General features: G+C 36.4%; 2 protein-coding genes and 1 long non-coding RNA gene across 3 annotated transcripts; all 3 read right to left on the bottom strand.

Moving 5' to 3' along the window:
* Window positions 1-937: 937 nt before the first annotated feature.
* LOC117688734 (uncharacterized) lies at window positions 938-1,983 on the bottom strand. Its single transcript, XR_004601125.2, has 3 exons — window positions 1,763-1,983; window positions 1,518-1,638; window positions 938-1,022 (listed from the first exon to the last, which is right to left on the bottom strand). It is a non-coding gene; the product is annotated as an uncharacterized lncRNA (long non-coding RNA).
* An 8,467-nt stretch (window positions 1,984-10,450) lies between these two features.
* LOC136276419 (uncharacterized) lies at window positions 10,451-15,004 on the bottom strand. Its single transcript, XM_066088319.1, has one exon. The coding sequence runs from the start codon at window positions 15,002-15,004 to the stop codon at window positions 10,451-10,453; it is 4,554 nt and encodes a 1,517-aa protein (XP_065944391.1).
* Window positions 15,005-21,728: 6,724 nt separating this feature from the next.
* LOC109621141 (uncharacterized) lies at window positions 21,729-23,747 on the bottom strand. The gene is given in 3 exon segments (XM_066089021.1): window positions 21,729-22,318; window positions 22,321-22,850; window positions 23,260-23,747. Coding segments are annotated over 3 exon segments (1,032 nt in total). The 5' UTR covers window positions 23,535-23,747; the 3' UTR covers window positions 21,729-22,091.
* Window positions 23,748-23,809: the final 62 nt, after the last annotated feature.

Genomic DNA, 23,809 nt, shown 5'->3' on the forward strand with positions numbered 1-23,809 from the left:
CCATGTTTGTTCCTGATAATACCAGATTCAAACTTTAGCAGAACAGTTTCAATACTATTGGGGACAAATGTTATTGACCTGTTTCTCAGTAATGTACATCAACAGAATGGATAAAAAAAAATTCACAACAAACAGCATTACAAACACCATGGTTTCTAGCTTTTAGGAGTTTGAAGCTGAGGGAGAATGAACTCATAAAACAGAATTACAGATTAGCTGTTGTAAAATCAGCAGAACAAAGGAAAGTTATTATTCATTCAAATAGTCAGGTAGTAATTAAAGGATATGCAGACAGAGATATTCCGTATCAATCAACACGTGCATTTCTACAATCAACTAAGTTCTCAAGAGTTCCCGGTGATCTGGACATTGAATGATCTGTTGTCAATTTCGATACAAAGAGAAACAGGAAATACCTGTGAACATCAGCAATTTAATATCAAGAACAGTTATAGTCAATCCAAGGGAAATACTTTGTGAGCGTCATCCAGTGTCAATTATTGATACTCCTCATACATGTAGCATACAACCAGAAGAGACTGCACACTTGAAAATGCCAAAATTCCTTATGATGAACTAGATTTTGTACAACAACAAAAAGTCATGACCTTATTGAAAGAATATCTGGATATATTTTCCAAAAAGAGAACAGACATTGGATTTAATGACTAGGTTAAGGGGGATGTCTACACCAAATAAGTGTAGGAGATTTTTGTTGCATGCATTTGTTACTAATAATAGGCAAAGTATTCAACAATAATAGACCTCAAAGTACAATACTCTATTTTTTAGAGAATTTTTAAAATATCAGTCTGCTTCCAGATAACCCCTTATATGTCAGATTTTTAAACATTTCTGTTTTAAAACTCTAATGAAAGTGAAATGTTATAAAGTTTGAAAATGAAAAACAGAATAATCATGAATGAAGTTAGTATGATTTTTATTGGAATCCACATAAATATGAAACTAAAATATTTAAAAATTCTTTTACGGCAAACTGCTGGATGAAATCCCATAAAATTCTGAAAATAGAAACAATATTCGTTGGTTAATGAGATGAAAAAAAGAAATTGAATGAAATTGAAAAATTAAAAGAAATACTGAATTATTTCAAAAATCTTAGTTTGAAAGATCCTGTTTAAGAGTTTCTTGATTTTACTTGGTCACAAATATCTTGGGACCAATTTTCTAATTTAAACAAAAATCACGAAGAAAAATTTAAAAAAGGTAAAAGTATATGCTAAAATGTAGGAATAAGGTTAGTAGTGCTTATGATACTGTTTGAATCTGAAAAATTATATTCTTGATGAATGCAGTGCATTATATTTATATTTAACTCTTTATAACAAAATGTTATTACATGTAGTTACATTGCCTTTTACTTTTTTATTAGTCCGAAATATCCTGGCAAGTAAATATCAAAATCGTTAAAAAAGCCAGAAAAACGTCAGATATTTCGGACTACTTTTTTATATACAATACAAATTATAAACAACCATATGGATATTTATACATACATTAGAAGTGATACACATGTATGTGTGGTAAATAAAAACATGCTCTTTTTCAAGATTGTCGTTCCCTCATTTGGCTTGCAAATCCGGCTTCCACTGCTATTGCTAGCCTATCTAGCTATATCTATTTAAATTAAAATGTTTTAAATTTGGGAAGTTGGAATCAATTAATACAAGAAATGGTACTACGAAACTTTAGTTTTATATTAATCATGCTTATAGGGTTCAAGTGAAAATTATCTGCTCACCATTATCGATCATCCGTCACATGTTTATGATCGTCTGTTGCAGATGACATTACAAATATGTATCGCCATTGGCAGGGAAACAGTATATTATTTCGATTTCACGTTTTCTCTACATAACAGCTGATAATCAATGTTAGTTGAAAGCTTTAATCACGAAGGGAATTGACATATTTTCGAAGCGTTTTAGTGATTTTATTCTTATCTCATCTCCCTCATTAGAAGAGTTCCATTGAACGGTGTATATAGCTATTTTGTACCATGACATAATGCTATCAATCCGGAATAAAATGGCGTTTCAAACGGATGTCAGACATATTGTGACTATGTAGCCTTCCACCTTAAACACAGAATTGAATTAATAGATGGTGCACCATTTAAACAGCGAACTAGAAGAATTCCTCTAGCAATATTTGAAGAAATCAAAAATAATTTACAAATGTTATGAGATGCCAGCATTTTAAGGAAGTCGAGTTCCCCATTTTCAAGCAACGTGGTCATTGTAAGGAAAACGGACAGCAAGCTAAGAATGTGCTAAGATTATAGACAACTAAATCAGAGAACAAAGAAGGATGCATATGCCTTACCACGTATAGAAGAGATACTCAACGCATTATCTGGCAACAAATATTTCTTCATACTAGACATAGAATCAGGTTATCACCAAGTTGAATTGTTAGAACAACATAAGGAGCGTATAGCGTTTACTGTTGGCCATTTAAGTTTTTACTAGTTTAACAGACTTCCTTTTGGATTATCAAACAGTCCTGCAACCTATCAAAGATTGATGGAGAGTTGTAGATAAATTGATCATATTTTCCAAATCTTATGATGAACATATACATAGATTGCAAGTTGTGTTTCACAGACTAAGAGAATCAGGACTGAAATTGTCTCCAAAGAAATGCAACTTATTCATGAAAAAGGTAAAGTATCTCGGTCATATCGTTTCGGATGCTGGTATTGAGACAGACCCGGATAACGTGCAGAAAGATAAAGTTTGGTATACAACTACTACACCAGAAGAAATTAGAAAAACTTGTTGGATTCAGTTGGGTATTACAGGAGATTTATCCCTAATTTCAGCAAAATATCCGAGCCACTTCCAGAAATGATGCCCAAAGTGAGCAGCACAAAAGATAAGAAAAACAAACAGAAAAAGAAAGAATTACAGGCCAGGAAAGCAGAATCAGGGCGCAGATAGTTTATCAAGAAAACCTGAAATTAATAATATTTGGGAGAAACCCAAGATTGGCTATTGATGAAGAGTTTGGTTTACAAAAGACAGAGTGGAAATCAGCATCAAAATACACCAACAATCTGAAAGAGAACATGAAGTCAGCTTATGAGTTAGTGACCAGAAACATGAAGAAATCACAAGAGAAACAAAAAGAAGGGTATGATCAGAGAGTTAGAGGAGCAGAAATAAGAACAGATGATATAGTATTGGTTAAGATTGTATCATTTGACGGGAAACATAACATCTCAGATAAATGGGAAGAGGAACCATATTTGGTACTAGACCAACCAGACTCATCAACCCCAGTATTCCAAATCCAAAAAAAAAAAAACATCTAAAGGAAAGATAAGAACTTTACATAGAAATTTACTTCACCCAATAGGACTCCTTAAATCATAAACAAACTGTAAAAGAGTTAGAGACAGAGATTCCAAAACTCAAACCTAAGCCGAAACCGAGGACTAAAAGAAAAAGTTATGAATATCAAAGATACTAAGAATGACACACTCCAGAGTATTCAGAAGAAGAAAGAAATTCAGAAGAGGAAATAGAAATGGTACTGTTACAGAGAGTTCCGACACGATACTCCCCACATGATATATTAGAGAAGGAAAATGTAGATATACACAGATATAATGAGAATGTGGAGATAATACAGCATCATGATGCAGATAACAGAGCAGAGAGAGCAGATGACAGAGAAGAGAGAGTAGATGACAGAGCAGAGAGAGCAGAGGAACTGGCACAGAATCCTAAACAGCAGCAACAACCACAGGATGCTGCGGCAGAGGGCGATAATAGTATTATAGAGGAAGAAGAATGGCCATTACCAAGGAGAAGTACAAAGGAGAAGAGAAAGCCGAATTGAATGAAGGAATGTGTGCTAACACAACAACATACATGTACAAGTACAAAAAAACTGGGTGAAAAAGTGTGAATTTCTTAACAATTTGAAAAAAATGTTAGGAAATGAAAAAAGTAAAAGAGCGATATTATAAAAATAATGCTTGATGTTTTAAAAAAAAATTAATTTATTTTTATTGACATATTTCAGTTAATGGTACAGTCGTAGAATGCAGATTTACCGCACCTGTATATATGTGAGTTAGCTTCTATTAGTTTTATGACAGGAACGTCATTTTCTTATGGGGGAGTTTGTTGTAGATGTGTTTTTAATTAAAAAGTAATAAATAAAAATTAAATGTTTATCAAATTAAATCATAATAAATTCTTTCTTCTACAAACAAGGTATTTAGTTAGAGCTTTCCACTCCTTTAGATCCACACACTCACGCACTCAACCATTTCACATTCATTGGTTGATGTTGAACATTCTCGGGTTTTATTGATCAATAGTTTTCATTGTCTTGTGAACAGTATTCAGGTAGATCACTCTCAGAATTTGAACAGAGAAGTTTCTTTTCAAGATTTTACCAAATATTCTATTCATGTTATTCTGAAGACCTGAAGACATCCAGACAATGAAAGTTTCTATTTTAACCATTTACTAACATTATAGAAAAATTGAGTTTATAATATAAACTACCAGGATTATGAATTTAGAAGGAATTACTTTGTAAATAATGTACATATCAGATGTAGATAAATCTGATAAGTAAAATTGTATTCTTCATTGTGTCAGATGTAAATACATTTGATGAACAAGACAAGTAAAAACCGCTTAATATATAGTATAGTACTAAATATGTCTAAGGAAATGTTAAAGTGGTTTTTATTGTGAATAGGAAATGCATGTAAGGAACATGCATTTAGATATATATTTAATATTTAAATCAATTAACATCAGTAATAGAAGATAACTGAACGGTGTTTGGAACCAGACTCAATTTCAAAAATTAGTATGAATTAACAATTGTGTATTTTAATCTTTAATTGTAAATGAAAGAAAACTTTTGTATGTAAAAATTGATAAGAGTTATTTCCCTTAATACATACAGGTGATCTCAAAAGCAATTCCCAAGTAAACTCAAAGTAAACCCAAAATAAACACCGAGTGGACCCAAATTTTCAAAACGTAAACCCAGAGTAAACCCCAAAAGTAAACCCGGGGTTTAGTTGGGGTGTACTCTGGTGTTAGGTTGGGTCCGATCGGTACTGTATAAACCTTCTAAACAGGCAAAAAATTACACATTGGTCTGCTACTTATACAATATTATAAACTCACGGTCTTTACAATAGCTGTGCTTCATCAGTAATGATAATTACATTTTACAGTGTAAACAGAACTAGAGTGATGATGTCAGTCGAGTAGGGACCCTCCTTACAATTTTTTGTATTCAATCAATCTGGTTTGTCTATTAAAAAATCTTTCACCTTTTTTTTTCTCAAGGCTTATTCAGCACTTTGACATAATAAAACTCGTAATTTTAACCTTTGAGTACCCTTTGTGCATTACAGTGTTATAAATGCCCTAGCGTTTAACACATTTTACAACCAAAAAATATATGGAATGTAAATATATGTACGTATTCATTTTACAAGTACATGTGTGAATTAAGGTATCAGTTGTAGACTTCCCCGCGTCAGATAATGGAAGGCTTCAGGAACTGACGGTAGAAGTTACCAGCTGTGCCTCTCATTTCAAAGAGCATATATGTATAGAAGGTGACGGTGCCATCTATACACAAATAGATGAAGGCCATTTGAAAATCCTTTTGCAAATCCAGCATATATTTTCCAGGACCTACCAACTCTGAATATTGGAAAGTTTTGAGTTCGTGCGCAGGTTTTTGGCATGTGCACTCATGCATCATCCAAGCGTAGCATTTGTTCTGCGCCACACGTGCATAATGTAAATAAATCGGAGTACTTGACTTGGAATCCAATGTCACAGCAATAGATGGACCTGAAAGTGACAAAACTAACAGTACACAAAAACTGTTGAGTTATGAAAATTGTTCATTTGCTTCTTGAAAATCTTCCGGCACAAATTATAGTACCTTACTAAACTCTGTAAAAATATATTTTTCTTTTAACAATTATATTCAATGTGGTTTACTACTATTTTGCAGTGTAAAATATAAACATACAAAAACAATCAATATATGATGCAACATTTTTAGATAAGATGTGACGTTGAATAGTTACACAAAACGAGAGGAGCAAACCTCTTTGGGATGAAAACTTATTGTAATATTCCAACACACATAGTAATAGTGCCATCATATTTTGAATTTTTCTGCATCACATCTATGAAATATCTCAGGTAGATTGTTGATGTATCATTTCAGCTGTAATGTCGGAGTAAGGTAGCAATGGTCATAATACTAAAGTGTGGGAGTATAAAAACATTGAGGCTATTGAACGTTTAAATTTTTTAAAACAGGAACTTTATCAACAAAAAATTGAATATCTTGGCAATTATGTATTGGTTTTGGCAAAAAATGTGATTCTCTTTTTTATATAATTGTATACCGTAGAGTGATTTCATACTGGACTAAAACTCTTTCAAGGATTGTACATTTATTTTAAATGTTTTAAATGCCCTTCAAATTACAATCTGATAGAAATTACCAAACTCTTCGATTATTTTTTGTACAAAAACAGAATACATGTAATGGTATAAACATAGGAATTCTGTCACGACGTAATTGTCAAATGTATGTTTATAAGGAGTTTTTTTTTTTTAAATTGTTTATCCAATAGTGGTCAAGCTACGTAAGAGACTCTTTAAAAGTGTAAAAACAAAAACTAGCATGGTATTGAAAATTTTATTGATAAGGTACAAGCATCTTCTGAATTAAGAGAAAAAAAATCACTCAGTTTCTTAAATCATTTATTGACTCTTGTAGGTTGGATACGGCGGCATAGGAGGTCCAAACGAAAAAAAAAATCAGATTTTTTCAGACGATATAGGATTTGTTCGGACGAATTAGCTATTTGTTCGCACAAGTAAGTTATTTGTTTGGACGAATAACGATTTGTTCTGAGAAATAAATAAGTTACTTGTTCGGACGAATTAGGATTTGTTCGGACGAATTAGCTATTTCTTCAGACAAATTAGTAATTTTTATGTAAAAACAGAATTGTTGTTGACTAATTTATTAGACTATCTGATCTGGCAATGATGTAGATGACGAAAGGGGGGAGTGTCTGTGGTCAAGCCACCCCTTTCCTTGAATGTCGTTTTTCATTCAAATGATAACACCTTAATGTTATATATGTGTAATATTTTAGGTTCGGTCCGGACGGGTTTTTCTTTTACGTGAAACAAGGGTATAAATACGACGGTAAATCATCTGTCGGCTGCTTAGTTGGGAATCAGCAGAAGAGAGAAAAACTCAGTGAAGTCAAATAATAAAAGGTATTGTGTCAATACAGAGCTTGTCCGTTCGTAAGGGTGTTAAGTGTTTTTGATAGGCTATTGAGAGGTTGTCGTCTTGGTACTGAAGAGTGGCATTGCAGTCGTTTTGGCCTGTCAGTCTGTCACAGTAGGCTTTCCTCCGAGAGGCTAGCTATTGTTCCTTTCTCTAGTGGCTGATCAGTCGTCCAGGCCGTTGTGCCCACTGTCCGTCCTGAATAAGACAGCCTACAGTGTGCACAGTGGTTGAAGGGCTACCATGTATACTGTCCGTCCTGAATAAGGCAGCCTACAGTACATGCGGTAATCTGAGGACGGTCAGTCATTTTTAGTTGAGTGGTTGACCTCAGTGGATTGTCACTGTGGGTGTGTACTGTCCAGCACCAGTACATCACACACAGTGTCAATTATATCCATGTTCATTATACCCTTGTCGTGTTTGTAAATATTTTAGCTAAATGTTTGACCTCAGTGGATTGTCACTGTGGGTGTGTACTGTCCGACCTGAACAAGGCAACACCAGTACATCACACACAGTGTCAATTATATCCATGTTTATTATACCCTTGTCGTGTTTGTAAATATTTTAGATTCCCTTAAATGACTTGTTTATTATTAACCCAAGAAAGGTTAGGCTTTACCAATCATTTTTGACAATCAATAGAAAATCATTATATTATAAGACTTACTAGTGTACACCCAAAACCCTGGAAAAGACCAGGCACAAACCCTTCCCCTGGCAGTATAAGTACATTGTACCTCGGTACGTTACATATGTATTAGTGTTTCAAGAAGAAATGTTGGAGCAGGGGCGGCAGAGGTGGCCGCCGCTCCAATAATTTTGGCTATATGAATTTTAAAAAATTAAGAGTACTAGATTTTGACCCGTGCGTAAATGGGTTGACATTGCATAATTATGATATCGGACATAATTTACGAAATAGGTACATCGACACACCGTATTGTTGACATTTACATAACCAAGCTTTAAGACTACAATAATGCTATTAATTTCACTACACTCTGCTTAGTTAGAATTATCTGTGTTTCGGAACAGAACTTCACCACAGTTAAGATGCCTCCCATATACCCGTAATGTAGCAAAAAAAAAATGCAGAATCGCTTCAAAACGATTTTGGAGAAAATTAATGAGGCTGCATTGAAAATAACAAATTTTCATCTAATTTTGTTTATCCACTTAATGAAGAATTCAACACTTTTTCACCAACGTTTTTTACTCGCTTCGAATTTACACACCATGTTGACATTCGGAACTCTCGGGATAATTCATATTAAATGCACTGAGTTAGAGTTATCTTCCGTATTCCTTTGATGAACAGAATATTAGACAAAGAACAAGTGCTCTTAAGCTATAGAGAATAGACCCTTTTTCAGTGCCGTTTTAATGTAAAAAATATCAACAAATTTCTTATTTCTCGTAATAGTTAAGCACTGATGGATACTTCTGACTAATATGCACGCTTAAATTTACTAAAATGAGCATAAAGTTTACAAAATTGAGGACTTTTAAATGCCTATAAATAATCTAAATCCGGAAAAATCGAACTGAACCTACTTGAATTGTGTCTATTAAATCGGTGGGAGCATCCGGAACACCTCGGGCCTTTCACAGAAAAACACCTCGGAAACGAATATACCCATGTGACCGAAAGTAGTTCCTCACGTGACTTAAAAATGGCGGATTTGTTAGAGCATGGGTTAGTTTATCTTTTCCAGATAGAAGCCTAGAGGTAAATAATTAATGTATATTTTTATGTATATATGCAAATAATAAAACGTAATTATCATACATGTAGAATATAGAAGTTAGTAAACACACACTTTTCTCTAATGAGTAATTGAAACGTGTCCCCATTTAGCTGTACCAGGTCTTTTCAACTAAAAGTTATTCCGTTCTAAGTGTCCTGATGCGGATTTATGTTATTTATTGCCAAATTAATTTTTTTGTATTTTTGTGCACTGTAAATTTATAGCCAACTTGGGATATTTATATCCCAAACGGACTATTATGTCCTGTTTGGTCGATACATGTAGGTCCCAACCTGTGTAAAGCACAGGAGCTCTACCTTATAATTACCTAATATGTATTTTTTTATTAAAATAAAGAATAATAACACGCCTGGAACAAGCTCCTGCTATAATGTCATTTTTTTAACAATTGCATAGATTGAATTTTCTTGTTTGTTTGTTTATATATTTATATGAAGTACCTATGAAGTAATTTTATGTTATTTATTACATAATTGTGAAACTTTTTTTCAGTATGGAGAAGAAAACAACACCAGTCAAAATATTATATCCAAAAAATTGCGTAACATGCTTTGGAATACCTACAAGACTAATAAATATTTTTGGAAATAAATCTTGCAAAGATTCCTTTGTGGAAAAATTGGAAAACATTTTAAGTATCAACTACTCTGATTTTGAAAATAGCAGCGAGGTGTACATTTGTGAGAACTGCTTTATTACTTCATGACCTCGTGAGAGGGTGAAAAACTGAAAAGTACAATAATAAAAGTCAGAATTTGTCTAATATAACAATTTCCAAAAATATGGCAGTAGTTAAGCTGTGACAATACTGAATTTTATATGACTAAACTTTACCCGACGACATATACACAGATAAATGTGTGACTAGAACATGCTAGCTAAACAGGCCTATGCCTATCTTATATTGCGAACACGCGCTTACAAAAAACAATGCAGTTGCAGAATTTAAACAAAGTAAGAGATATTGCATGACATCGTTAGATACACAAGATCATAATGGACATAAATTGACATGAATAAAATAAAACTTACTCCTTAGATAGGCCGAATTCCAGAAAATGATGCAAACAAAAACAGCAGGCCAGGCTCATGGCTGCCATTACCGATAAAACAAAAAAACCAAACCGGACGGAACATATTATTCCGTTATGAGAGCAGCACACTCCCCCTCTGATTTCTACCAGAAATCACTTAGCTCCCAAAAATATACAAGATAGAATTAACTCTGCATTACATACTTCTGTAATTACATAATCCGATGCTACATATACTGAGCTAACTTCATGTAGCGGTACACAAGTCTTGACTTAACAAAACTCAAATTATAAGTACACAAAATGTCAATCAGTCTCCAAAAGGGTTATGAGTCGGGTGACTGGTCTCACATAAGTGACACGTTTATTGTCCTTAAAAACTGCAACTTCAGCTTTGCGGACCTTTCCGCCTTGGCTAGAGAATGTTCTTTGTATGATACCAGTGGGCCACTCGTTTCGCGGGGAATCATCTTCAATCAATTGAACTAAGTCTCCGTGTTTCAAATCCACAGCTTGGCCCTGCCACTTCCTGCGATATTGTAGGTTATGGAGGTACTCAGTTTTCCATCTATGCCAGAATTCATCTGCCATCACGTGCACACGTTTCCAGGTAGATTTTAAGGCATCCTTGGAACCAAATGAAGGGAAAGGTTTAACATCATGTTTTGTCTTCATTGTCAACAGCATCGACGGGGTAAGTAGAGTAGGTGCTTCCGGATCACTAGAAACATCTGTTAATGGTCTATTGTTAACAATAGCACACACTTCTGCCATCAATGTGGTCAGTACATCATGTGTGATGTCTATTTGCTGGTGATCAAGTAACATAGCATTCAAAACTCTTTTTGAAACACCGATGAGTCTCTCCCATGCTCCTCCCACGTGTGGAGCGTGAGGAGGGTTGAATTTCCACACAATCCGGGAATCTGACAGGAACTTGGAAACAGGACCATTCTCGATGAATTCTGCATTTATGGAGAGATCGCTTACAGCGCCGACGAAGTTCGTTCCCCTGTCGGAGCGGAATTGTGTGACTTGACCACGAATTGCGATAAAACGTCTCAATGCATTTATGAATGCAGCACTGGTAAGTTCATCGATGACCTCAATATGAATAGCCCGAGTTACAAGGCAGGTAAACAATATCGCCCAACGTTTCTGATTTGAACTTCCACCCCTTGTTTTACGATGCACAACTAGCCATGGGCCAAAAGTGTCAACTCCCACATACGAAAATGGGGGGCACGGTTCAAAACGATCCTCTGGAAGATCCGCCATATGCTGCCATCCTGGCTGTCCCCAAAGTTTACGACATACAACACAAGTCCTTATCACTGAAGTGGTCATCCGTTTTGATTTCACTACCCAGAATCCGGCAGAACGTACAGCTCCCTCTGTAAAAAGTCTACCTTGATGGAATACCTTCTGATGTAAATGACGTATGATGAGATAACTAACATGATGGTTCTTTGGTAGGATAATAGGGTTGCGCATGTTATCGTTTAGCACATCAACAGACACATTGTTCAACCGTCCACCAACACGTAACAGTCCATCTGCACCAATTTTTGGGCATAAAGATCTGATAGTACTAGAATGTGGAATGTCCAGGCAGTTTTCAATGCATCGAAATTCTGTGCTGAATACATCTCTCTGTACTGACGCAATGATGGAACGTTCACTCTCCTTCAAGAGTTCCGAATCACTGGGACTATCAGGTAAGTTGTCAATGTTTTTCTGAGACTGTCGAATCATAAATTTCAGACGGGCGACTGCACGTATAAGCCTGTCCCACTTGGAAAATCTAGTGAACCTCTCAGAGAATACTTCTATCTGACAAGTTGGTGACTTTGTCTCATGATTTGACTGTGCTACATCTAATATGTCTGTCTTGTTGCTGATTAACAACGGGCGAATTTCCACATCACACCCTGGGTCCACTAATTCAAAGTGTTCAATTGGAGCACTGAGCAGGCTGGTTGGTCCACATATCCAGCTTGTATCGTGCAGCATAGAAGGGTGTACAGGCCTGGTCGCAACGTCTGCTGGATTAAGTTCAGATTGAACAAACTTCCATTGGGTTGGCATACTGAAGTGACGAATGCGTGCCACTCTGTTTCCCACGTACACATAGAATCTACGACTTTCGTTTGAGATATATCCAAGTACTATCTGACTGTCCGAAAAGAAATGAAAGTCCTGTGGTGGGATGTTCAGCTGATCTCTCACAATCTCGGCAATTTCGGTTGCTAAAACTGCCGCACACAGCTCGAGCCGAGGGATAGTGTGCCCATGGGCGGGGGCAACCTTATCTTTTCCAAGCAAGAAACTGATGCTTGACGTGTCATTTTCCTGAAGTTTGAGATATGGCACAGCAGCAATAATGTCCTTTGATGCATCACAGAACACAAGCACTTCACGTCTGGTGGCATTGAAAAAGGAACTGCTGTAACTCCTCGGCACACACAAGCTTTCCAGGTGACTCAGGGAATCTACCCATGATGACCATTCATCATGCAGAAATGCAGGCAACGGTTCATCCCAGTCCGTATTTGTCGTCACAGACATCATCTCTCGTAACAGTAACTTGCCTCTGATGACGACAGGCTGGGCAAAGCCAATCGGGTCATATACACTGTTTATAGTAGACAACACGCCTCGTCTAGTGTATGCTTTTTCTACTGTGTTGACTTTAAAGGTAAATTCATCCATCCATAACAATCCCAAGCTGCGTTGTACTGGAAGGGTATTCGACACAAAGTCAAGGTTTTTCAAGTTCTTTGCCAGGTCTTCTGGGGCAACTAAATCTAACACTCTCCTGCTATTGGAGCAAAACTTGTGAAGTCGAATGTTTCCGCCATCTTGTAGTGCTTCCTTGGTACGATGCACAAGGCTAATGGCCTCCTCTTCAGTTGCGCAGGATAAAAGGCCATCATCCACATAGAAGTTGCTACATAATAAATCCCTCACATCTTCTGGGGATCCCTCAACTGCCCTCCTGAGACCAAACGTTGCCACGGCCGGTGACGGGCTATTGCCGAAAACGTGAACCGTCATCTGAAAGTCCACCAATGGCTGGTCTAAGTCACTGTCAATGTGCCACAGGAATCGTAAGTAACGACGCTGGTTTTCTGGGACCTTGAAATTGTGAAACATCTGCTCAACGTCCATGTTGACTGCTATCTTTTCTCTTCGGAATCTTAGCAAGACACCAAGCAGGCTGTTGCACAAATCAGGGCCTTGAAACAAAACACTGTTCAAGGACACATCTTGAAACTTGGCAGATGAATCGAATACAATACGCACACTGTCTGGTTTCTTGGGATGATACACTGCAAACATAGGTAGGTACCATCGCTCCACTGACATAGGTAACTCAGGTGCTAACTCAGCATGCTGGTTCATGAGTAGTCTCTCCATGAATTCCTTAACTTGTTCATATTTGAGGTGATTACATCTCAAGCTAATGTCCAATGATCTGGCTCTTCGAAGAGCGAGTGACCTGTTGTCAAGTAAGACAGGTCTACAATGGCGAAAGGGTAACGGAGCTTGCCACTTGCCGTCAGACGTTCTTTGGAAACCAGCATCCATGATATGTAGGAACTTACGATCTTCTATCGATAACCCTGGTTTCTCATCCCCTGGTATACGTTGAAAGATAGGCTCCTCTTCCACAATAAATTCACTTTCACAGGGCTGTAAATGCGTGGATCTTCCATTCATGAGGATTGAAGTCTTATTTACACTTATCACATCTGGTTGATGCACTTTGCCCAGACACACATCTCCAATGACAACCCAACCAAGGGGTAACTTCTGGCCATAAGGAAGCCCCTCTTCTCCAACACGTTGATCCAACACGTGGTGTGCAGTGACTAGATCCCTTCCGATCAGGAGTTCAATTTCAGCACCGTCATCAAGATCCGGTATGAAGGGTGCAATGTCACGAAGGTGCGTATAGTTATCTGCCACTGCAGGAGACGGCATTTCATGCCGATTGTTCGGAATGTCATTACACTCTATTAAACAAGGTAAACTTAGAATACATGATCCATCAAACGATTGGACGAAATATCCAGATACCTTGCGTCCTGAGGAAACAAACTTTCCGGCACATGAAGATAAAACATATTCAGTTTGCCCACCACACTCCCTAAAGGCATCAAAAAAGACGGATGTGGCTAACGATTTGTTGCTCTGGTCATCTATCATGCAGTACACCTTGCGCGCAAGGTATTGTTCACCAACTGGGTACACATATACTGGTACAATCTTTGCGCATGACTTGCTGGTGCTGTACTTAATTCCACATACTTCAGTACAGTAGGTGCCTAAATGGAGACTCTCCCCCTCGTGACTCACTCTAGGCTGCTCCCCCTCATGCTCAATTCTGGACTCAGGTTCAGGGTGAAGGATTGTAACATGCTCTGTAGATTCACACATGTCACATTTCACACTTTCTTTACAGTTTTTACGAAGATGACGTCTTGAGCCACAGCACTTCAAACAGTAGCCGTTCTTGAAAAGGTAGTCCTTGCGTTCCTTGAACGTTTTTCCGCGGAATTTCATACAGTCTTTAAGCGAATGACTTGAACTAGTTCCATGGATGGGGCATTCCACACTGACAATGTTAGAGTTCACATCTGTCGTAACATCCGTCTTCCTTGCTGACACAGCCATTTGATGATAAGCGTTGCGTAGTCCACTCTTGCTCCTCTGCTGAGCTGGGTGTGTGTCTCCATGGCCAGTATGGGTAGAGGAACTCTCAAACAGAAGACTTGGATCGTTGCGCACACGGGCGAGATCACTCAGAAATTTCGTAAACACAGAGAATGGTACTGACGAAACATGATTGTTCATCTTATATCTGTCACATTCTGAAGCCAACTTTTCACGGAAACGCTTTGGCAGTTTACGTACAAATTCGTTGATGCCACTGGATGTGTCGTATTATGAAAATGCTGTGCTAAACACAGGATCGCACTTCACTGATTCCACTTCTGCAGCTAGATCAGACAAGACCAGAAATTTCTTGCGGTCACCATCTGAAAGAGCAGAAAAAATGCTAATGCGCTCCTTCAGTGACAGTTCAATGGTCTCTGCACTACCATATTCACGATCTAGACGCTCCCAAATATTACTGACTGCTTTCTCTGGGTTCCGCGAATTTGTTGCTCGGGTATTTTCTGCTTGGATTTTGGACTCTGGTCCAAGGTGATTCACTAACAGGTCCAAGTGTTCCAGAGTTGTTGCACTGATTTCACTCATGACATTCATGAAACTGTATTTCCATGTCAGGTATCCACCAGAATCATCACTAAAGTTCCAGAGTCTCCTAGGCAGTAACTGGTTCTTGGCAACTAATTTTGCCAAGTCAGCGGCCTCAGTCGGATTCTGCTTAGGAGTGGATGAAACGGCACTTGGGTTTGTTTCATATGTCTTATTTTCTGTTGCACACAAGGAGGGCTTGGTACATGTATGTGTAGGTTTTTGAGGAAGAGATTTGTCATTATCATGTTCATGAACGTTCACTTCAGAAGGAACATCTGGAAGGGGGGGGGGGGGTACGATCATCTCTGTTATCATCCATATAACGAAGCACATGAAACTTGGATGACACAGAGGGTTTGTAACTGCCATGATCACTCTCCACGGATTTTGTGGCAGACTGGGAAAAGTCCAACACTTTACAGATAGCACTCAACCCGGATTCAGCTTCTTCCAGTTCAAGCTTCACCGTCAACAAATTCCTGCTGGCTTTCAAGGCAGCTTCCTGTTTGATGAGCTCAGCCTCCTCGGCAGCATACTTCAAACGTGCTTTTGCTTTCTCAACATTGGCAGAATGTTGCATCTAGACAGCAGTAAGTTGACTCGATCCTGATTTTCCTGATATGACTGAGGGAACAAGCGATGGGGCCTTAGATGATTCCATCTTCGGCAGTGCAGACTGCAGCTGATTGACAAAGGCTGCTGTCTTGTCACATAGAGATGAGCGGACTAGTCTGTGAGAGGCCTCTTCATTTGAACTCTCAACGGTTCTGTGACCCCTTAAATAAGTTATGTACTTGTCACTAAGAAGCTCGTAATACTCCAAGTGCTTATGGATATTGTCAATGATATTTTGACCCTGTGCTAAGTCCACATGTTTCGTATTAGCAATGATAGAGTCGATGTTTCTTTTAATGTCTAACAACTTTGATGTAAAGTTTGAAACACTTTGTTCATGTTGCTGAAATCCAAGATCAGTCATCTTCCTAGTCTGGCGAAGATCCATAGGATATAGCCCGAATTAAAGGATTTTTCACTGTGATGTATATCTGCTTTATTACTTCCAGACCTCGTGAAAGGGTGAAAAACTGAAAAGTACAATAATAAAAGTCAGAATTTGTCTAATATAACAATTTCCAAAAATATGGCAGTAGTTAAGCTGTGACAATACTGAATTTTATATGACTAAACTTTACCCGACGACATATACACAGATAAATGTGTGACTAGAACATGCTAGCTAAACAGGCCTATGCCTATCCTATATTGCGAACACGCGCTTACAAAAAAAAATGCAGTTGCAGAATTTAAACAAAGTAAGAGATATTGCATGACATCGTTAGATACACAAGATTATAATGGACATAAATTGACATGAATAAAATAAAACTTACTCCTTAGATAGGCCGAATTCCAGAAAATGATGCAAACAAAAACAGCAGGCCAGGCTCATGGCTGCCATTACCGATAAAACAAAAAACCAAACCGGACGGAACATATTATTCCGTTATGAGAGCAGCACAAGAATTGTTTTAAACTATTCTATGTTTAGAGAAACTGCATTGTTAAATCATGAAAAATTCTGTGAAAGCATTCGAAGGAAAAGATTACCAATAGCTACCCCAGAAAGTGTGATAAGGCCACATAAAACTCAGAAGATTTCTAGGGCAGAGCAAATAACACGGTCTGTTGAAAAACTGTGCATAAATTCACAAAGTAGTACAACAAATCATCATAAGAAGGCAAAAAAAACTTGACGTACCATGACTTACCTGAAGATGATTTTTCTAATTCAATTAGCATAAAAAACAATTCTGGTTCAAGAGAATCTTTTAATTTGAAAACATTCTTGGAGAAACTGGATTGTTCTATAAAAGAAATTAATAGGAAAGGTGAGACTGTTTTACAAGAGAAGAACTCCTTTGAGCTGTTGAATGGTGCTGTGTTTGAGAAAGCTTTGAGAGAGTTCAAAACAAAAGTTTCACTTTTATATGAAGTGTTCAAGACACTTTTGGGTGTTGGAGATGAAAGTGAACTTACACCTTCTGAAAAGGTGACAATGGCTACCATGTATGGTATGATCATGCAGAGTAGAAACAAGCAGTCCTCAACATTACAAAGAGTGTATACAGCACTTGTTATCAGAAGTTATGCGGATAATATGGTGAGTCTTGGTCCTTATGTAAACAATCATAAATAAAGATAAAATTAATATAATTAAATATATTAAAACATTGGCATGATCGTAATTGTTATACATGTGTATGTCCTTTTTTGAAAAGAATCACTAATTTTGTTTTTTGGGGAATTTTTTTCAGCTACTTCTGAGACTAAATAAAGCACACATCACCCTTTCCACTAGTTCCAAAAAATATTTCATGGATGACGTGGGGAAATACTGAGATGAAAAAATCGTACAGAGTCTAAGAAGTGGGAGGGGTGGCAAGATGAACGGGGACAACTTAGACTTTCGAGTGGCTACCTACGAAATCAGAATGAATGTTAAAGCCAAAGACTTTCATTTCTTTGCTTCAGACTTTACCCCCAGACAGAATAGATCTTTCAAAGTACAGTGACAAAGAGAGCATCGGTGATGTCAATTCTGTAAGAGTTGAAAACTTCCTGCCATCTCTAGAAGAGGAGAAAATTTATCGAGAAAGCTTGAAAATCATTTTAGCAAGAGAAATGGTTGCTTTTTCCAACAAATTTACATGGATGAAAATGTGCATCCCAGACCACATACCGCATGAACTTGCTGAGGAAATGTCACAGAAATCCACTCCTTTCCTCAATCCAATACTTTTAAAAAATGAGACATCATACTCTGACTGCATTGATATATTAACATCATTTACTAATCAGTTGGAGGATTGGTATACACGAGCCGGTCGAGGTTCAATACAGTTCTTGGCTATTGAGTTCTGTTTTCTTACCTTCTTTACTTGGTTAGTGTTTGTATTTTTTTTAAGTTTTTTTTTTGTTACAACTAACAGAAATTTTAAGATTATGATTTATTGGTATGCTTTCAAGAATTAATCTATTATTCAATCTGAAAGAATAATTATAAAATATTAATAAGGTGTAGATTTGTCATCTTATGATATTAATTAAACATTTATTTTGTAAAAAATTAAATAAAAAATAGTGCAAAATAAGTCTGATGAAAATAACACATGTAATTACAAGTCATTTAAAATCTAATGCATACATTTTAGTGTATGCAGAGGATATCGATACTCAATACCAAATTTATTTGATCATGTTGATGTTAATTTGTTTTTGGTGAAGAATTTCCCAAAATGAAGGTACCAGTTGGTGGGGACCAACTGACGCGAGAGAGACTCCAGTGGGCTAAAGCTTTGAGGTCTGGTGCCCATACCAGTTTGGAAAGATTTGATCATCTATCTCCAATGATTGTTGACCTCTTTCACACACTACAGGATTTTCTAGAGGTAATTTATTTCAATTAAATTGGCTATATTTTTCTTCCATTTGAAAGAAGGGAATATTGGACCATTTGGTGACAAGTGAATCTATGCTTAACAATCATCAAACTTCTTTGGACAAACTTCAAAGTCAAGATGAAAAGTTCATGGACAGGGCAAAAATTGTATGCCCTTGAAGCTTCAATTACAGGGGAAATAATAAGTTGAATTTAACTTTTTTTTCTGATACCATTAGGATCATGTTTGGTTTTCTTTTTATCATTTTTATTTTTATTGTGTACATCGTATAATCAATCATAGCTACTGAGATTGTATTTTGAAGTATTGTTAAATTGAGTCAATACCTCCTCTATAGCTAGTTTTTGGTCCAAAATAATTGTTTTTAACTTTTCCTTTGTAGAAAACCTGTAAACGATTTCTCAACTTAAAGTCATCAAGAGATGAAGGCAGTTTGGCATGGTATAAGATAATTCTGCACTGTTCCAATGTAAATGGGAAAGGGAAAAGCAGGTTTGCCGCTGAGGACTTCGTTACAACTGTAGGAAAAGGACTTTTCAGAGAATTTACTCTGCATTATTTTGACATGCCTGAAGAATCAAGTGAGATTCCTGAAAGTTATTTACCAACAAATGTGAACCTACTCCACAAAGAAAAACGTGAAAAGATATTTCATCAAACAATGGACAAAATCCTTGATAAAATATTAGTTAGATTTTGGGTAAGTAGCACATTTAAATCTATATGACATTCTATCTTACAAAATACCATTATTCAAATTTTAATTTCACTGTAGGTTTTAGCTCACTAAAGGTGAAGGCTGAAATATGCTCTTCTGATCAAAATTTGTCTGTTGTAGTTGTTGTCATAAACTTTTCATGTCCTTCTCTTCTTAGAACTTCAAATCATGACCATGGGAGATGGGTGTAAAGAAAGACCAAACTATTAAATCAAAGTTATGTAAAGAAATATATAGGAAAAATCATTACAAATTTCTGTCTTGATAATTCATATTAAGAAGCAGCAGCCTCATTTTTTTAAGGTAGTGTATTGTAGATTCAAATTTAAGAAAATCATCTTCCCTGGGATAAGAAGTAATATTATAAAAATTAGACGCAAGATCCACTCGCATTCTCGCTACATTAACATCTACCAACATCCAATTGAGGGTCACGTCCGAGGTTAAATTCAGAAGAACTGGATACTTATTCACTTCAGCAAATATACAATACTTTTGTAGGCGACAATTTGATTGGTTGACATAATTTGACTTATGACGTGACCCTCAATGGGATGTTGTTAGATGTTAGTGTAGCAAGTGGATTTAACAGCTTAACTAGGTAGATTGCACTAGATGATGAAATGTCTAAGAAAAAAAACTTTAAAAATTTTCTAAAGCCACTGATTAGTCAAAATATGGAAGCATACTCCGTGTAGATTCAGTTTGGTTTGTTTAAAATCATGCCCCCCTTTTCCAAGGGAGAGATGAGACCACTTATCAGCACTGAACTGAAATTTGCTTTTTTTTATCCAAAGTATTCAGGTGAGTGATGTGGCCTATGAGTCTCATGTTACAAGTATTTATGTGGTGCATGCTCATGTTGCACATACCGGTATTTTTAACTGCATAAAAAACCAAGCCATAACAAACCTATCAGATAAAATTATGGTTTGAAACTGTTCAATTACTAAGTACTCATATATATTATTGTAAGTTAAACATTTCAATTATAAACAGTTTTCACTGTATATCCTTGTTTTACAGGATTTGGAGAATGACAAGTCTTCTCTGATTTTGGACTTGAAAGCACTGAATTACTGATACAAGCTCCTGTACAAAACGGATATGCCAAATTGAATTTACGCAAGGGACAAGAAAGTAGGATTACCATTGTACAAATACCTATTGCTTTGCTTACAATTGGCAAATCGGTTCAGTTGACTGCATATGGAGTTACAGTATCTGCAACAAGAATTAACAAGGAAACTGATGACATTCAGAGTTACTCTATGTGTTTTCTACAGTATGTATTTCTTATTTGAAATTTCATGGATGCCATCAAAGAAGGTGATATTTTTAGAACAAATGTATGTTTAAAAACAATGATTCCTTTGTTTTACTGTCACTCAGAACTATCAAAATATCTAGTTGAATGCATTGATTACATTCAGAAGACATAAATCCTGCTTTCTACAAAGATGTCCATGAAAGTGAGAGCTGCATCATTCATTAATAAAAGTGGACGAATTGGAAAAATCAAACCAGCAGACATGGAAAAAGAAAATCAAGTAAAACTTCTAAAAGAACTTATCAGAGGACTTGGTTCCAATAAAACAGAAAATCCTTTTGTTGGAATCTCTAAAGCTGCACCAGTTATCGAATCTGTGGTCCATCACTTTGATGAAGAAGCAGGGATCTATGAGCTCAGAACAACACATAAATCAAGATCTCTGGAAAGTGACCTAAAGGTAATGTTAGAGAAAACCAGGGAATTGGATCAATTTAGTAACCAAGGGAGAAGTTTGCAATCATACAAGGGAATAAATGCTAATCCTATCTATTCTGTATACAAGGAAAAATTTCATCAAGTTGTCCTAAGAACGGCACAAAGATTACGTAGGGGACAGATTTCTGACCAAACAGAAGAAGACACTAGTGATATCGAGGGTGGCGATAGTGATAGTGATGATCCTGGTTCTCCTTTTGAGTGAGTGATGTATAGACACAAAAACAATATTTAAAATTTCTACTTTCATTTGAAAAATTGTTATTTATAAGTTGATAAAAAATACAAAGTTAATCCTCAAAATACTTTTCTTCATTGTGTTACTTAAACAAACAATACATGTATATATTCTATGAATTGACAGCTACTGTGGTTTCATTAATATTCAAGGGTATCAATTTTCGTGGATAAAGTAAAAATCACAGTTTCAAGGATACATAAATTCGTGGCCAATGACCCTATCAATACAAAATATAAGTAGAAATTGCAGTTCAATGAAAATTTAATTTCAAGGATAAACTTAACAACGAAATCAACAAAAATTGGTATTCAACGAATATTGATGAAACCACAGTATGTTGGACTTGTAAATTTAGTCAATAGGTGCTATATTCACTTGAGAATGTTGATTCAAAAATACACAATATTATAATTGTATAGTATCTAACAACATTGATGAATAACTACTCATCATTTCTACAACTAGAACAACAGTTTTTCTTTTCCCCTTCAAACAAAGCCAAAATATTTCACCAATAATAATCGTAAGCACAAGTCATCACTCTTACAGTAACGTCTCATTTCATCAGTCATTCCTGGTCGGTTGGCAGCAATGTCACTTTTGTTGAGGTACAGTGTTGCTCTGCTCGGCTGTCCATCTCTTCCTGCTATCCCTGATTCCTGCATGTACTTCTCTAATGAAGTTGGTGGTCTAAAATGCATAATATGGCTGACCCTGGAGCATTTAGGCCCATGCCTAAAGCAACAGTTGCTAATATCAGACGGATTTTAGTTTCAGGTTTTCTAAGTTCCGTTATAATATGAGTCTTCACCCTTGTAATATAGTCCTTGTGAAACATAGCGAATATGCGGTTTTCGGGTACCCGTTCCACTGGGTCATATGCATCTTCACCAAGGAATTCCTCTGTGAACTGGTAACAGTATGCCAGGGACTCAAGGCTATTCATGTAGCATATCGTAACAGGTAATGCACTTTTTAAACTTTTAAGTTCAGTACAAAGAGGCTTTAGTAAGTCATCATACTTGTCGTATTTCTTCACATTTGGAAGTCTTGTTCTTATCTCATAATAAATATTTGGTCTATATGGATTGCTGGTAACTAGTTTCACATCTCGTAGCTGTAAAATGTCACATAGTTGTTCAATGCACTTTGGGGTTGCAGTGGCAGTTAGTGCTAAATGGGGTATCCTCGGAAAAATAGCTGTCAATTCACCAAGCTTGCTAAAAGATGGCCTGAAGCTGTCACCCCTGAAAAAATACAAGATATTGGGTTATTTTGGTATGCTCAAAGTTAGCGTTTTAGTTCACCTGAGTGGAAACCTCATGTGAGGCCAAAATAAAATTATCATTTCTTTGGAATTGCCTCCCGCCTCATTGAAATGCCCCCTCCTGAAAAAATGTTACACTCATACACCAAAAAAGACAGCATTGAAGAAAATAGATTGGCATTATTCTAACTAATTGTTCATTAATCTTGACCTCGGTATTATAACCTCAAATTGCATATTCTCTGACATGGTATATTTACTATTAAATCTTATTACTTCCTTCCAATAACATTGTGTAAAGGAGACATGATAGCAATTTGAACCCACCAAGTTAGTAAGAAGCAATGACACAATTATCATGATCAATTGAAATTGTTTGAAAAACTTACCATTCTGAAACCATGTGCACTTCATCAATTACAACACAGCATACTTGTTGTTGAATTTTCTTTGTAAGTAACATTCTCGTAAGTTTGCTATTTGTTGTCACTGTCTCTGGATGGACATAAACTAGCGTAAAATCTGCCATATTGAAATGCTCCATGTTTACAGGTTTTATACATTTATCACCTTCCCTGGAAACAATGTTAAAGAAAGAGCCATCCATTGTAAGAGAACATGCACTTATGTTCATTTCACTCAAGGACAGAAGCTGGTCCTCCATTAGGGCCGATATCGTTGGAACAGGTAGGGGATAAGGTGAAAAATCACACTCTTCCCAAAACCAGTAGGTAAAACAGCAATACAGTCTCTACCTTGGTACACATACTCAAGCGCTTCCTTCTTTTCCTTCTTTAGTTCGATGTCGCTGTAAATATTTGTGGCAGTTTTGAGAGCAGTTAAGAAATCGGTCATATTGAATTTTCCACGTGCATTAGTTTTGTTTTGGTTTTGGTTTCGTTTTTGCAATTTACACGATCCTATGTCAATTATACTTTT

The sequence above is a fragment of the Magallana gigas genome, chromosome 6 (assembly GCF_963853765.1).
Source record: "Magallana gigas chromosome 6, xbMagGiga1.1, whole genome shotgun sequence".
In the NCBI taxonomy this organism is placed as follows: Eukaryota; Metazoa; Mollusca; class Bivalvia; order Ostreida; family Ostreidae; genus Magallana; species Magallana gigas.